This window comes from Trichechus manatus, unplaced genomic scaffold (genome assembly GCF_000243295.1).
Source record: "Trichechus manatus latirostris isolate Lorelei unplaced genomic scaffold, TriManLat1.0 scaffold00022, whole genome shotgun sequence".
Taxonomy (NCBI): Eukaryota; Metazoa; Chordata; class Mammalia; order Sirenia; family Trichechidae; genus Trichechus; species Trichechus manatus.
Window position 1 is genome coordinate 7,849,404 of NW_004443958.1, and position 13,424 is coordinate 7,862,827.

At 40.4% G+C, this 13,424-nt stretch overlaps 1 protein-coding gene across 1 annotated transcript in view; it reads right to left on the minus strand.

Annotated features, from left to right (window-relative positions):
* ENPP2 (ectonucleotide pyrophosphatase/phosphodiesterase 2) overlaps positions 1–13,424 on the minus strand; it is an 89,006-nt gene that overhangs the window by 49,633 nt on the left and 25,949 nt on the right. The window contains exon 9 of the mRNA XM_023728168.1: positions 7,864–7,919. Within this exon, the coding sequence (XP_023583936.1) occupies positions 7,864–7,919 (56 nt within the window). The remainder of the gene's footprint in view (positions 1–7,863; positions 7,920–13,424) is intronic.

Consider the following 13,424-nt stretch of genomic DNA (forward strand, 5'->3'; position numbering starts at 1 on the left):
CATCCTCTGTAAATAACTACTCTTTTTGAGAAATAGCTTTTGGCTTGTTACTGGGCTTTAGAAGGGACTAAACACTTAACCATGGGCCACCAAGTCACTATGCGGCCTGAACTTCGCATCATAATCTGGGTACTGTCTGACCCACAAAGTCATAAAGTCGGGTGTGTACAGCAGCACTCCATTATTAAATGGAAGTGGTTTAACATGAGATCAGGCTCAAGCAGGACCTGAAGGCACAAGTTACATGAGGAAGTGACTCAAATGCCCATGATCCCCACTTCCGTCACATTACCTTCCTTCTCCCAGACTGCACCTATAGCCTCATGGGGAGTTACTTATGATCAGTTGACTGAGGAAGAGAAAATTTGTGCCTGGTTTATAGATGGTTCTGCGTGATATGCAGGCACCACTCGAAAGTGGACCATGGCAGCACTACAGCCCCTTTATGGGACCTCCCTGAAGGACAATAGTGAAGTGAAACTGTCCCAGTTGGCAGAACTTCAAGCAGTGCACTTTGTTCATTTTACTTGGAAAGAAAGATGGCCAGATGCACGATTGTATACTGGGCTGTGGCCAATGGTTTGGCTGGATAGTCAGGGACTTGAAAGGAATATGATTGGAAAATTGGTGACTACGAGGTATAGGGAAAAGGCATGTGGATAGACCTCTCTGAATGGGCCAAAGAAGTGAAGATATTTGTGTCTCATGAGAACGCTCACCAAAGGGTGACCCTGGCAGAGGAGGATTTTAACAATCAAGTGTATATGATAACGCGTTCTGTGGATACCAGTCAGCCTCCTTCTCCAGCCACTCCCATCATTGTCCAATGGGCTCATGAACAAAGTGGCCACGGTGGCAGGGATGGAGGTTATGCATGGGCTCAGCAACATGGGCTTCCATTCACCAAGGGTGACTTTGCTACAGCCACTGCTGAGTGCCCAATCTGCCAGCAGCAGAGACGAACACTGAGACCCTGACTCAAGCTGGGTTCTCTAGAGAAGCAAAACCAGTGAAGCAGAGAAAGAGAGAGAGAGGGACATTTATCTCAAGGAAATGGCTCACACTGTTGTGGAGACTGGCAAATCCCAAAATCCGTGGGTCAGGTGTCAGCTAGAGGCTTCTCCTGACTTACATGGCTGCAAGGGCTGATGAACCCAGAATTGGCAGGTCAGATGACAGGCTGCTGGCTCAAGTCCCAAGAACTAGAGGTTAGATGATGATGAGCCAGAAACGGGATCCAGAGCAAGCAAGTGAGCTTTGCCAGAACATTCATACATATATTGGGTACACGCTACACCTCTGGGGAAAATACCCTTACAACTGATTGGCTGATCACATCAGATCACATGGGGTGACTACATTATATCACAAAATGAAGGATAATTACATCAGATCACAAAATGGAGGATAATTACATGATACTAAGAATCATGGCCTAGCCAAATTGACACATAACATTAACTATCACAGTCTACCACTTGTCAGCTTGGCACTTGTACTCATCTCCTTAAACCATAATCTCAAAATAAAGACAATTATAAAGTCATACTCATGCCTAACCTGATAAAACTAACGTGCATATAACCGAAAATGCACTAGGCCCATTTACATCTTATACTTTATAAACGATGGGATGAAGAAGGGAACAAAGTAAAAATATTTGCCATATATATATATGCACACATACACATATAATAAAACAAGAAAGAAATACTCATAACAATTATAGTCCCCATTTCTGCAACTGGTCGTATGGTTGTAACTGGTGTTTAGAACTACCTTCTTCCACCACTTTGTCTAGTGAAAGTAGGACCAACCAACCAGCTTCCCTATACTTCTCATTCGGACAAAACTGTAGGAAAGTATCAAACGTGATCACCCAGAGCCTCACCTTTCACACATATGTGATCTCCTTGTGGTAATATTTTGCATATTAATATCACCTCATTCCATGGATTAGTAGTGCCCTCTTTACTACTGAAAGCAGAGTCATCAGCGCCTTTAAGACTAGTCAGACTTGAGAATCACACAGCATTGCCTCAAATCAAGGGACGCACTTCATGGCAAATGAAATGTGGCAATCGGTCCATGCTGATGGAATTCACTGGTCTTACTTCACAGCAAATGAAGTGCAGCAATGGGCCCATGCTGTTGGAATTCTCTGATCTTACTATGTTCCCCTTCATCCTGAAACAGCTGGCTTGATAGAGTGATAGCATGGCCTTCTAAAGACACAATCACAATGCCAGCTAGGAGGCAATACCTTGCAGGATTGGGGAAACATTCTCCAGGAAGCTGTATATGCTCTAAGCCAATATCCAACATATGGCGCTGTTTCTCCTATAGCCGGGATTCATGGGTCCAGAAATCAAGGGGTGGAAATGGAACTGGCACCACTCACTATTATCCCTAGTGACCCACTCACAAAATTTTTGTTTCCTGTCCCCACAACCCTATGCTCTGCAGGTCTTAGTTCCAAAGGGAGGAATATTCCCCCCAGGAGACACAACACTGATTCCACTGAACTGGAAGTTAAGAATGTCACCCAGCCACTTTGGGCTTCTCATGCCTCTGATCAACAGGCGAAGAAGGGAGTTACTGTACGGCTGGTGTGATTGATCCTGATTACTAACGGGAAATCAGCTCGATATTACATAATGGAGGTAAAGAAGAGTATATCTGGAATACAGGAGACTCCTTAGGATGTTTCTTAGTACCACCATGCCCCGTGATTAAAATCAATGAAAAACTACAGCAATTCAATTCCAACATGACTACTAATGGCCCAGACCCTTCAGGAATGAAGGTTTGGGTCACGACCACACAAAGAGTCAGGACCAGCTGAGGTACTTACTGAGGGCAAAGGGAATACAGAATGGGTGGTGAAACAAGATAGTTCTAAATACCAGCTACAACTGCATGACTAGTTGCAGTAACAAGGACTGTAATTGTTTTGAGTATTTCTTCCTTGTTTTGCTATACATGTATGCATGCATTGTTGTTGTTGTTAGGTGCCATTGCGTTGGTTCCGACTCACAGCAGCCCTATACACAACAGAATGAAACACTGCCTGGTCCTGTGTCATCCTCACAATCGTTGCTATGTTTGAGCCCATTGTTGCTGCCACTGTGTCAATCCATCTTATTGAGGGTCTTCCTCTTTTTCTCTGACCCTCTACTTTATCAAGCATACTGCTTGGTAAAGTATGTGTGTGTATGTATAGCAAATATCTGTTTTCTTCCCTCCCTTATTCCATTACTTATTATAAAATATAAGATGTACACGGGGCTAGCGTGTTTTTGGTTGTATGCACGTTAGCTGTATCGTGTTAGGTCCAAGTATGGCTTCATAATTATATTTAGCCATTATGTATGGTTTAAGGAGATGTGTACAAGTGCCAAGCTGACAACGGGTGGACTGTGATGGTTAAGGTTATGTATCAACTTGGCTAGGCCATGATTCTCAGTGGTTTGGCAGATATTATATACTCATACTCCATTTGGTGATCTGATGTGAGCAGCCAATCAGTTAAAAGGGGAGTTTCCTTCGGAATATGGCCTGCATCCAATATATATGGAGGTTCTGGCAAAGCTCACCCTCTCTTCATCCTGCATCCAGCTAGTCAACTTCTGCCCTCCAGTTCTTGGGATGTGAGCCAGCAGCTTGCCGTCTAGACCTGCAGATTTGGGGATTCACCAGCTCCCACAGCCCCATAAGCGACCAGCACGATGTCTGACCCATGGATTTGGGACTTGCCAGCCTCCACAACTGCGTGGGCCATTTCCTTGAAATAAATCTCTCTCAATGTCTCAATTTCTCTCTCTCTCTCTCTATATATATATACGCTTCACTGGTTTTACTCCTCTAGAGAGCCCAGCCTAAGACACTCTAAATCTGGCACTAACTTTAAGAACTCTGGGTTAGCATGATTGTACTGTATGCTGTACTGTGTTACATTAAGATGCTCAAAAGCTGAGTGATGTCTTTACTTCAGGGGAAATTCAGTTATTCTTTCCTAACAAGGAGCATAACACTCTTTTCTGTCCCATATCCAAGACCAGGCATTAGAGGCATCTTCGTGAAGATTCAAGCTAACACTCAGCTTAATTATGGTTAGTAAAAAATATTGCTGGACATTGGGTGAGTTATTTAACCTTTAAGTCTTGCTGAATTTGGACAAGAGACAGACATATTTTCAGAGCCATTGTAGCTGGCAAGAGTTGGCGGGGGCTCCAATCAAGGAGCGTCTTCTACCACCACCATCACCCACTCACCCCTGCCAACTTCAGTTCTGTCTAGTTGATAGGGAATTTGTTATTCTTCTTGCCCCGTCTCAATCTAGAACTATCACACCAGCCAGAAAAATCACGTGTAACGTAAAATTAGTCCTAATTTGAATATATTCAAATTCCACCGAATTAAGGTGACCTTGTTTATTACATTCTACAATTCAATTAGAAATAGGCAGAGCAAAGCCAGGTTAATCACTTAAGGTATTTAATTTTTCAGCCTTAGAAACCCTCTGTAACTGAAGAAAATAATCACATATTTTGAATACTTTCCTAACTTACAAATGCTATAGCCTTTTTATTTTACCTTACTTCACTACCTGTCTAAAAGCTGCTTTATTTTATGTAATTGGTGTTAAGTCACAAAAATGAGACTCTGATGAACCCATTTCATGTCAGTGGAAAAATACAAGGCAATAGAATTTGTGCAAAGCTTGGAACTCCAATCCATTAATGTCCTTTTCAGATGGGGTATTTGACCAGCAGAGGGTAGGGAATAAAAGTACCATCTCTAAGGCCAAAATGCCTGGGTTTGAATCCTGACTCCAACATGTGCTTGTTAGGAGACTTTAGCAAGTTATTTAACCTTTCATTGGCTCTCTAACTGAGGGTAATAATAGTAGTTATCTCATAAGATTGTTGCAAGGATTAAGAGAGATAATAACGTAACAGAGCTTGACACACAACAAGCCTTTACAAAGAAGTGAGCTTTTATCACTATGTACCAGATTCATCCACAGAGATAACTCATTCATGAAATATTTGTTAAAGGCATATTATGCTCAAGGCATTTGTGTGAATACAAATCAAGATATAAGATACTCCTACCAAAAAGACTATTATGGAGAAGTCACCCTCACCTTCTTAGAAAGATAAGCGGGTGATTATCATTTCTGGGCAGGGATGAGAGCATGGTAAGAACGTAAGATTAGGATCCTGGAGGTTGTCAGTCCTAAGCATGGCCTTGGGCGCATTTAACATCTCTAGGTCTCCGTGTTCTGATCTCTAAAGTGAGAAGTTGGACAGTGATCTCTAAGTTTCCTAGGAGTTCTAGATTTATCTTTATGAAATAACCTCAGAGACCAAAAACATGCAGCCCTTAGCTGCTAGTGTTTAAAACACAATACAGAGATAGCACAAACAAATCTGTCCAAGGAAGAGCATGTGCCCAAACGGAAAGAGAAATGGGGCTCCCATCATTGGTTTTTCCATAGTTGATTGACAAAGAATTTGTCGTGATACCAAGTACACTGTTGTTAGGTGCTGTCAAGTTGATTTCAACTCACGGTGACCCCATGTGACGGAGTAGAACTGCCCCATAGGGTTTTCTTGGCTGTAATCTCTACGGAAGCAGATCATCAGGTCTTTCTCCCTTGGAGCCACTGGATGGGTTTGAACAGCCAGCCTTTCAATTAGCAGCCAAGCACTTAAACATTTGTGCCACCAGGGCTCCTCCCAAGCACACTAGGCACGGCGGGGTGGAAAGAGGAGAAATGGAAAATGGAGGGCTATATGAAGTATTTAGTGATAAAGGGGAATGAAATACTCCAGGACACATATAGACATTGTCTGGTCAATGTTGAAAGAGAAAAGCATGAATAAGAAAACAAATACCATTTATTGATTGTTCTCTGTGCACCATGTATCCCACTAAGCATTTTCAATGAGTTCATTCATTCAGTCTTCACAATATTCTATGATACAGGTGCTATCATTCCCATTTAAGGATGAGGATATTGATTCACTGGGAGATTAAATCACTTGACCAAGGTCATCAAGCTAATAAGCTGTAGAGCTGGTATTAAAATCTGTCTAAATACTCATACATAATAACAATTACTACATTTGAACATGAATTGACATAAAAGAATGTGATGGAGCATCAGCTGAGGATGATTTTGGAATGAAATACTGTCATTTAAAAAGCAAGAATAATTCTAGGTAGCTGTACACCACCATGTTAAAAATAGATGGCCTTAAAGTCTAGGCCTATAGTTGTAATCTGATTTTAAATTTAAATTTTTTCAGAACGTACTATGTGTGGACTTCCTTAATATGTATTTTATTAAGTAACTGGAGGTACAATCATTTCTTTTTTTAAGTTACAAGAAGCTTCAAAAAAAAAAGAAAAAAAGGAATCCAATTCACTTCTAAGATATAGAGATAAAATTCTGAGAAGCAAAGCAAACTACAGACATCTCTGGAGCACACAAAAGCCACCTTCTTATAAGTGGTTTGAAACGGGTGAAGAAAATTGCCATTCAAAACCAGAACACTGTGCCTTTTCAATGAAGATTTACAGTGTCAGGGGGAGTAAGGGTAGGAACTAAGTACTAATTATGTTGTTGGCTCCTCTCCATTTCACCAGCCAAATGTGTTATGGAGCAGAAGAAATTTCTTCTATAAGTATCTATGACAGTCAAGAGTTAAAAAAAAAATACATGTAATGCATAAGATTCAATCGGTAAATCAACATGCCATTTACGTTAAGCAGTGTCATTTATAACATACCCACCCTTATTTCTCAACTCAGAAAACCTCTTAAAACGAAACAAAATCTTTTAAAGGGATGCTCTGTCTTAGCTTCAAATCATAAAACCCAATTTCAACTTCGCTCTTCAAATCTGAAAATCTACTTTTATTCCTGAGTTTAGAGAATACAGACGGTGCCGTTCTGGGTTCGTCGGAATCTGTGATTGCTCTCAGCCCACTACTATTATCGAATAGTCAGATTTCTGTTAAGGCATAAGAGGCAAATACGGAAACACCTTTAGGTGGTTTTACAAAAAAAAGGATGGAAAGAACGTGTTAGTGGGAACAAAATCCCCCACGAAAGTTGAAACAGATTCCTTTTCTTAGTAAGGAGCCTTAAAAATAATCAACACGTTGACACTTTAATTAGGTAAATTTCGTCTTAAGACTGTTTTATGAACGTTAACTACTAATCCACCCATCACCTCTGTGGGTAGGAGAAGTAGTCCCCTTTTCTGATTAGGGAAATCCTGACAGTCAGTATGCAAGTAGAATGAAAACAGAGGCGTCTCTTTCATCTTCTATCTGGAAGTTTCCATCTCTAGGCCACTACCTCAACTTCCCAGCAGCCTGCAACCATGCTCCCTTTTCAAAGCTGTGAACCAGAATAAATATAGTATGCTGTAATATTTTTATAGAAAATGATAATGTAAACTACAGCAATAAATACAGAATCTAAAAATATATATAATTCCCTAGGTGGCAAGTTACCAAAAACCTATAAACAGGGACAGAAAATCTAAAGAATGGCTAGAAAAAGAGAAATTCTTCCTTACTTACACTCTACTAAGAAAGAATTGGAAAAAGAGAGAGGAGGGGGAGGGGAGGAGGGGAGAAGGAAAGGGAGGGAGAGAGAGAAGAAAAAGGGAGAGGAGGAGAAGCACTTGGAAGGAAGAAGCACCCTTGAAAAAATACCTGGAAGGTTATTTTCAATCAGTAAATATTCAAAAATTCTGAAACTTTTACATTTAACTGAAATGAAATCAACATTAAATTGATGTTTCATAAATTTACAAACAGTCATAAAATAAAGGTAACTTACACAGACCAGAAGAATGTCCCAGCTTTCACCCCTTGCTTAGCGGCTGTAATCCATAGCTAATGAGGAAAATATAAGAGGCTTATAATACGTTCCGAGTTTTGGTCAAAGAAGAAAAAGGTTTTAAAATGCATTAGATTGGATATCTTACATTTTACCCACACCTCACCATAAATTTCACATTATCTGCAACCGTTTTTTTTTTCTAGTTCTGGAAATCAGAATCGTTATTTCCGTAAACATTACTCAATACATTTTCAGCAAAAGTTCTCCAAAGCTCCGCTATGATTCTAGTGACTTATTCTTTTTTTATCTTAATTCATCTCAAAAGTCTCTCTCTTCTGTTCCTGTCTTTTCTGATAATTGTTTTAGATACTTCACTTATGTGGCAAAACTGCGCTCATCAAAGGACCCAGGAGGGGACCATACATTTGTTTTACTATTTAAAGTCTTCAGAGGAGACCCCACTTTGGCACACAGATGCCAGCATCTTGGAACCTAGCTGTCTTGTTTTGTTTTAAACTACATAAATAAGAAGGAGAAAGGGTTAATTTTTAATCCGGATTTTCCCTGTATCTTTTGCCTAGCCTTTTAGCAAACAAAATTTTAGAAATAAGTTCCTGGGATAAGCTAGATGAACCAAGTACTTCATCAAGCCTTTTGAAATATTGTTTTTTATAGCCCATACTATTGGGACATAGAAGATGTGGTGGTTAAGAACCTGGGTTCTGCAACCAGATAGATTGGATGTTAAGCCTCATCCCTGTCACTTACTAGCCATGTGGTCCTCCAGCAAGTTACATAATCTCTCTATTTCCTTTAAAATGTAGGCCATACCACCTAGCACACAGGATAATTCTAAGCTTTAATGAGTTAGTACATGTAAAGTTCTTAAAACAGTATCTTAACAGTTGTTAAACCATCAATTTTAGTCTTTATTATGCAGTAATCAAAATAAATATAATCTAGTTATTCTAGGAACATTAAAAACAACTTAGAACCACCAGTTCCCCATTGAATAGAAATGTGTGAAAAGAAACTCACTCAATTTAGGGAAGAGAATGGAGTCAACAGGAGAGAGAACTATGGATTTTTTGTCACCACACCAAAGCAAAAGTGGTCGAGGAATTGTGGGCAGCTCCTTCTCTGGTTTCAACGTATCTAAACTTTGAGAGTGTCTTTTAATTGTGTTTTGTGTAAACAGGTAATTCGGAGGTGTGGGGCATCCAGGAACCTGGGTCATGGCTTCAGAAGGATCTGGGACATAGCCTGGAAGAGCTCTGCAAGGGTCTAAAGACCCCTACATTGTTCTGTTGTGTGCTGTCGAGTCGATTTCAACTCATACCAACCCCATGTGTCAGAGTAGAACTGGCCCACAGGGTTTTCTAGGCTGTAATCTTTACAGCAGTAGATCGCCAGGTCTTTCTCTCACAGAACCACCAGGTGGGTTCGAACAGGCAACCTTTCAGTTAGTAGTCAAGTGCTTAACTCTGTGCCACCAGGGCTCCTTAAAGACCAACCCCCACCCCGGGGGCAATTTGGAAACTCCCAGCATCAAGAGTCATAGCTGCTGCAGTTGGTAAGCAGGGATGGGGCAGGAGAGCACACAGCCCTTTCAGATCCACCCAGTTTCAGGCCGCTGGTGGATTTCATCAGCATGGGAGGAATGAGGCCCTGATCCTATTCGCATGGTTCCGGGAGGCTAGAACTGGCTGACCAGGACTTCTGTTTCCCTGGAACCCATTAGAGAGAAAAAGGTCTCAGATTGCTCTGGGCGCCCTCCACTCGACTTGATTCAACACCTCCTTCTGCCTTCTCGACAAGCTCTGGCCAGCTGTAGTGGCCCCAGCCCACCTGGTTTCAAAACGTGTCCTAGAGTTTGATTCCTTCTTGTTCTAGCTCCTCTCTGTCAGCAAGAGAATGAGCTCGAACTAAGTGCTGGACATCCTACAGTGCCTCAAAACTATGCCAGGTCGCAGGAGTGCCAGTTTCTCCAATGAAGTGATCTACCTTTATGCTTATTTTAATTTCACAGATGCAAACCTGGTATGTTCATATCCAAACAATTTTCTAGAAAATCCAGAGCCTAGCTATTTCCAAGGGAGTTGAACTGGGCAATATTTGGAATATAGGAAATGTAAGATCATCTGGGGTTTTATAAAGGAAAGATGTTTTAAAATACGAAGTGTGTATGCTCACAATTAGCTGATATAAAGTTTGCCAAACGATGACCTTGCACTTTCAAAAAATATACGGTAGAATACATGCTGGTGTTGGCATTATCTGGGCAACAGGAAGTGCTATAATGAATTTTTAGCTCAGTAGCTCTCAGAGAAAAATGTCACTAAAAGTGGCCTTTGCATGGTGAAAAAGACAGAGAAAGCATACAGAAGAACATAGATGGGAGGATGCTAAAACTATTCCAATGGGGAAAGTCAGGATCATCTTTTTCTTTATACTTTACTGCACTTTCCAAAATTTTTATGCTGAGAATTAACATCTTTGCAATCAGAAAAAGATTAACCAATTTTAAAAAGCACTGTACAATATGAAGACAAGACCAAAAAAAATGTATTCTTCTCAAAAAATAAGTGGAAAGTTTCTCCCTGCTTCTTTGTAAAAGTTGTGTTGACCATATTTTCTAAAAGAAAGTTGAAAGCATGGTCAGGAAAGTATAAGAAGTGAACCAATAAGAGCAAATACTTGAAATAAAACCAGCAGTAATGAAGCCAATCTATCCAGGTTTATGGCAAATTTGTTCAAGACTGAAGCATACAGAAAACAAATTCTTAAGTCATATAATAAAGAGCTAGAAAATCCCTTTGCAGGTGATATGTCTATGTTATATTTCAGGGCTTAGAAGTTAAATCTAGTAACTGCAAAAAAAAAAAAAAAAAAAAAAGGGCGCTAAAAAGTTGGTTGGATTATTTCTACAAAAGGAGAAACATGAAAATGAGCCTCTGGGGTTATGGGGGTAAAAAGGAGTTTCCTAGTTGCTTGTTGATTCAGAGAACTGGGTTTAATGATTTCTCTGAATTTTAATGCAATATAAATTTCCTCAGAAATTGGTAAAATCAACACAGCTACAAAAATAAGCTCAGAAGACATACGGGGCTTGGGCTTCCTGCCTTTAATCTCAGTATTCCCTCAATTGCTCTGCTTTATTTGTAAGAACAGCTTTCAACTTTTGTGTCCTAGATTCTACATTTTGAAAAGAGGGCAAATGAGACTAACATTGCACCTTCTTCATATGTTACCAGGAGTAATGACCTATTCCAGGAAGCACTCCTCACTTAACGCCACTCAACCCACCATTTTATTCCTTAATTTTTACTCCCAAACCCAAATGTAATTTTAATTCTTTCATAAGCATAATAAACAAATTCAGACATGTAAAAATGCTCCCCTGCTGGAACCACCAGGGCCTAAATATGAGATCCAGTGCTTTCTCAAATTACATGAAGTGTGCAGCTATGGGCAAAAGGGGGAAGTTTTGAAAAAGCAAACAAACAAAAAATATTTTTTTAAAAATACCACTACTGTTGTACTCTTTGTAGGAAAATTATTCCTTTGCATTCAAAAGCATAGAGCTGGGATAAGAGAATTCTGGAGTCCAGAGGGATGGTTGGGGTCCTACATCAGCAGAAACGAGATTGCAAAGATTCAAGAGTCCGAAGACAGTGAGGGGATATGAGGGTTGGGGATGTAGCAGAATAGACAGGACCAGAGCAGCTACTGCCCAGGTGGTCAGGGCCAGAAGGAGGTGTGTGATGATACTGCCGACATGTGGCCATGGAGCCCACAGGACTGAGAAGATGGAGCCCTAGCCTTAAGGGCAACACAACCTAGAGGAAGCGCAGGCAAAGCACACCTTAGAAATGGGTGCAGTCCAGTTCAAACCAAAAAACAGAACTGGAGAATCCAAATGTGCCAGGCTCTGGGTTAGAATAGAGAAGAGAGATATAAATAAACCAAGTGCCTACCCTCCATGGGGCTCACAGTCTAAAGCACTCATGGGAATAACTTGTTTCAGAAGGGTGTGGTCAGATTATGACTGAAATCGCTTAGCTTAGCCTGGACTGAGGAAAGTTAGGGAAGGCTTCCTAGGAACAGATACTTCAAATGAAATTTGCATGGTAAATAAAAGTTTAGCAGGCAAAGGGGACTGGAGTCCCTGGATGGTGCCAATAGTTAACAGAAATGTTAGGATTTGAATCTACACAGAGATGCCTCAGAAGAAACACCTGGAGATCTGCTTTTGAAAAATCAGCCATTGAAAACGCGGTGGAGCACAGTTCTACCCTTACACACTTGGAGTCACCATGAGTTGGAATGGACTTGAGAGCAACTGGTACTGGTAGGCAAAGGGGCCAGGGACACGTGAGCAGAGTCCATCCTTAGTACATTAAGATACAGTACAAAGAGGGAAAAAACTACAGGTTTGTAGCAGTATGTGGAGAAGAAACAACGGAAAAAGTCAACTTTTCCTGAAAAGAAAGAAGAGCCTCCACCTACAGGATCATAAAACGGAAGGAGAGCTAATCAATGACTTATACTTCCCATCAAAACAAGCCCTTTCAACCGGAAGCTTGCCCCTATTCTAACATTCTTCTGTTTGCTCTCTTTCTGGAACATGCCATCGTTCCTGAGTTTTCACACTGCAGCATTTCACTAGGTATGGTCTCTGTACAAATCACTGCATCACCACAGCTGGGAAAAAGAGTGGACTCTGGGCCAAGCAGCTTGGAAAGCAATAAGGATAGTTCTACTCCTCCTAGAAACGCCTGACTGTGGACACTCTGACTTTAGAGGATTTGAATCATGGTGGGTGGTGGCCTTGTTTCTCTGATCTCCACGCTACTCTGCTCCTCAGAGTCCCGTTCATTCTCCACATTGCTGAGCACTATTTAGACTGAACAGGCAACTTGCCCCTGTTCGAGACTGCTAGATTACAAGACAGAATTTTCAAAGAAACAAACACACTTAAGGAACTCCACCAAAACATACATAGGAAACATACGTCATGCAGCAAATAACAACTTCTTGCAGTACATTCTAAAGATGAGCAAAATAAAAGGAGACTAGATTTTGCTAATGTGGCTGTTATCAGGATAAAAAAGATGAAATTAAACTGTCAAAAAAAAATCTTTTTGGAAGTCTATCATGAGATTCAGATTAGTAAGTACATATTTTCAGATTGACACTACCAATACATACCTTATCTCGTCTATTATATTTTAAGTTAGGATAAGAAGTGGCCCTCACCCACTGGTTAATCTGACCGCTATATTATTTAGCCAGATGTCTTGCACAGTTTAAGTACTCAGTAAAAATAAGTTGAGTTTCATTTAATTACTGATCTAAGATTTTTATAAATATTTTCCCTACTCCATTTATTTTTTTCACTGGTGACTTTCTGAAATGAACATGCCTCTAAGTGCATTGCATAAATGCTCGGGAATGTTTTTTTTTTTTTTTTTTTAATATTTTATTGTACTTCAGGTGAAGGCTTACAGAACAGATAGTTTCTCATGTAACAGTAACACACATGCTGTTTTATGACA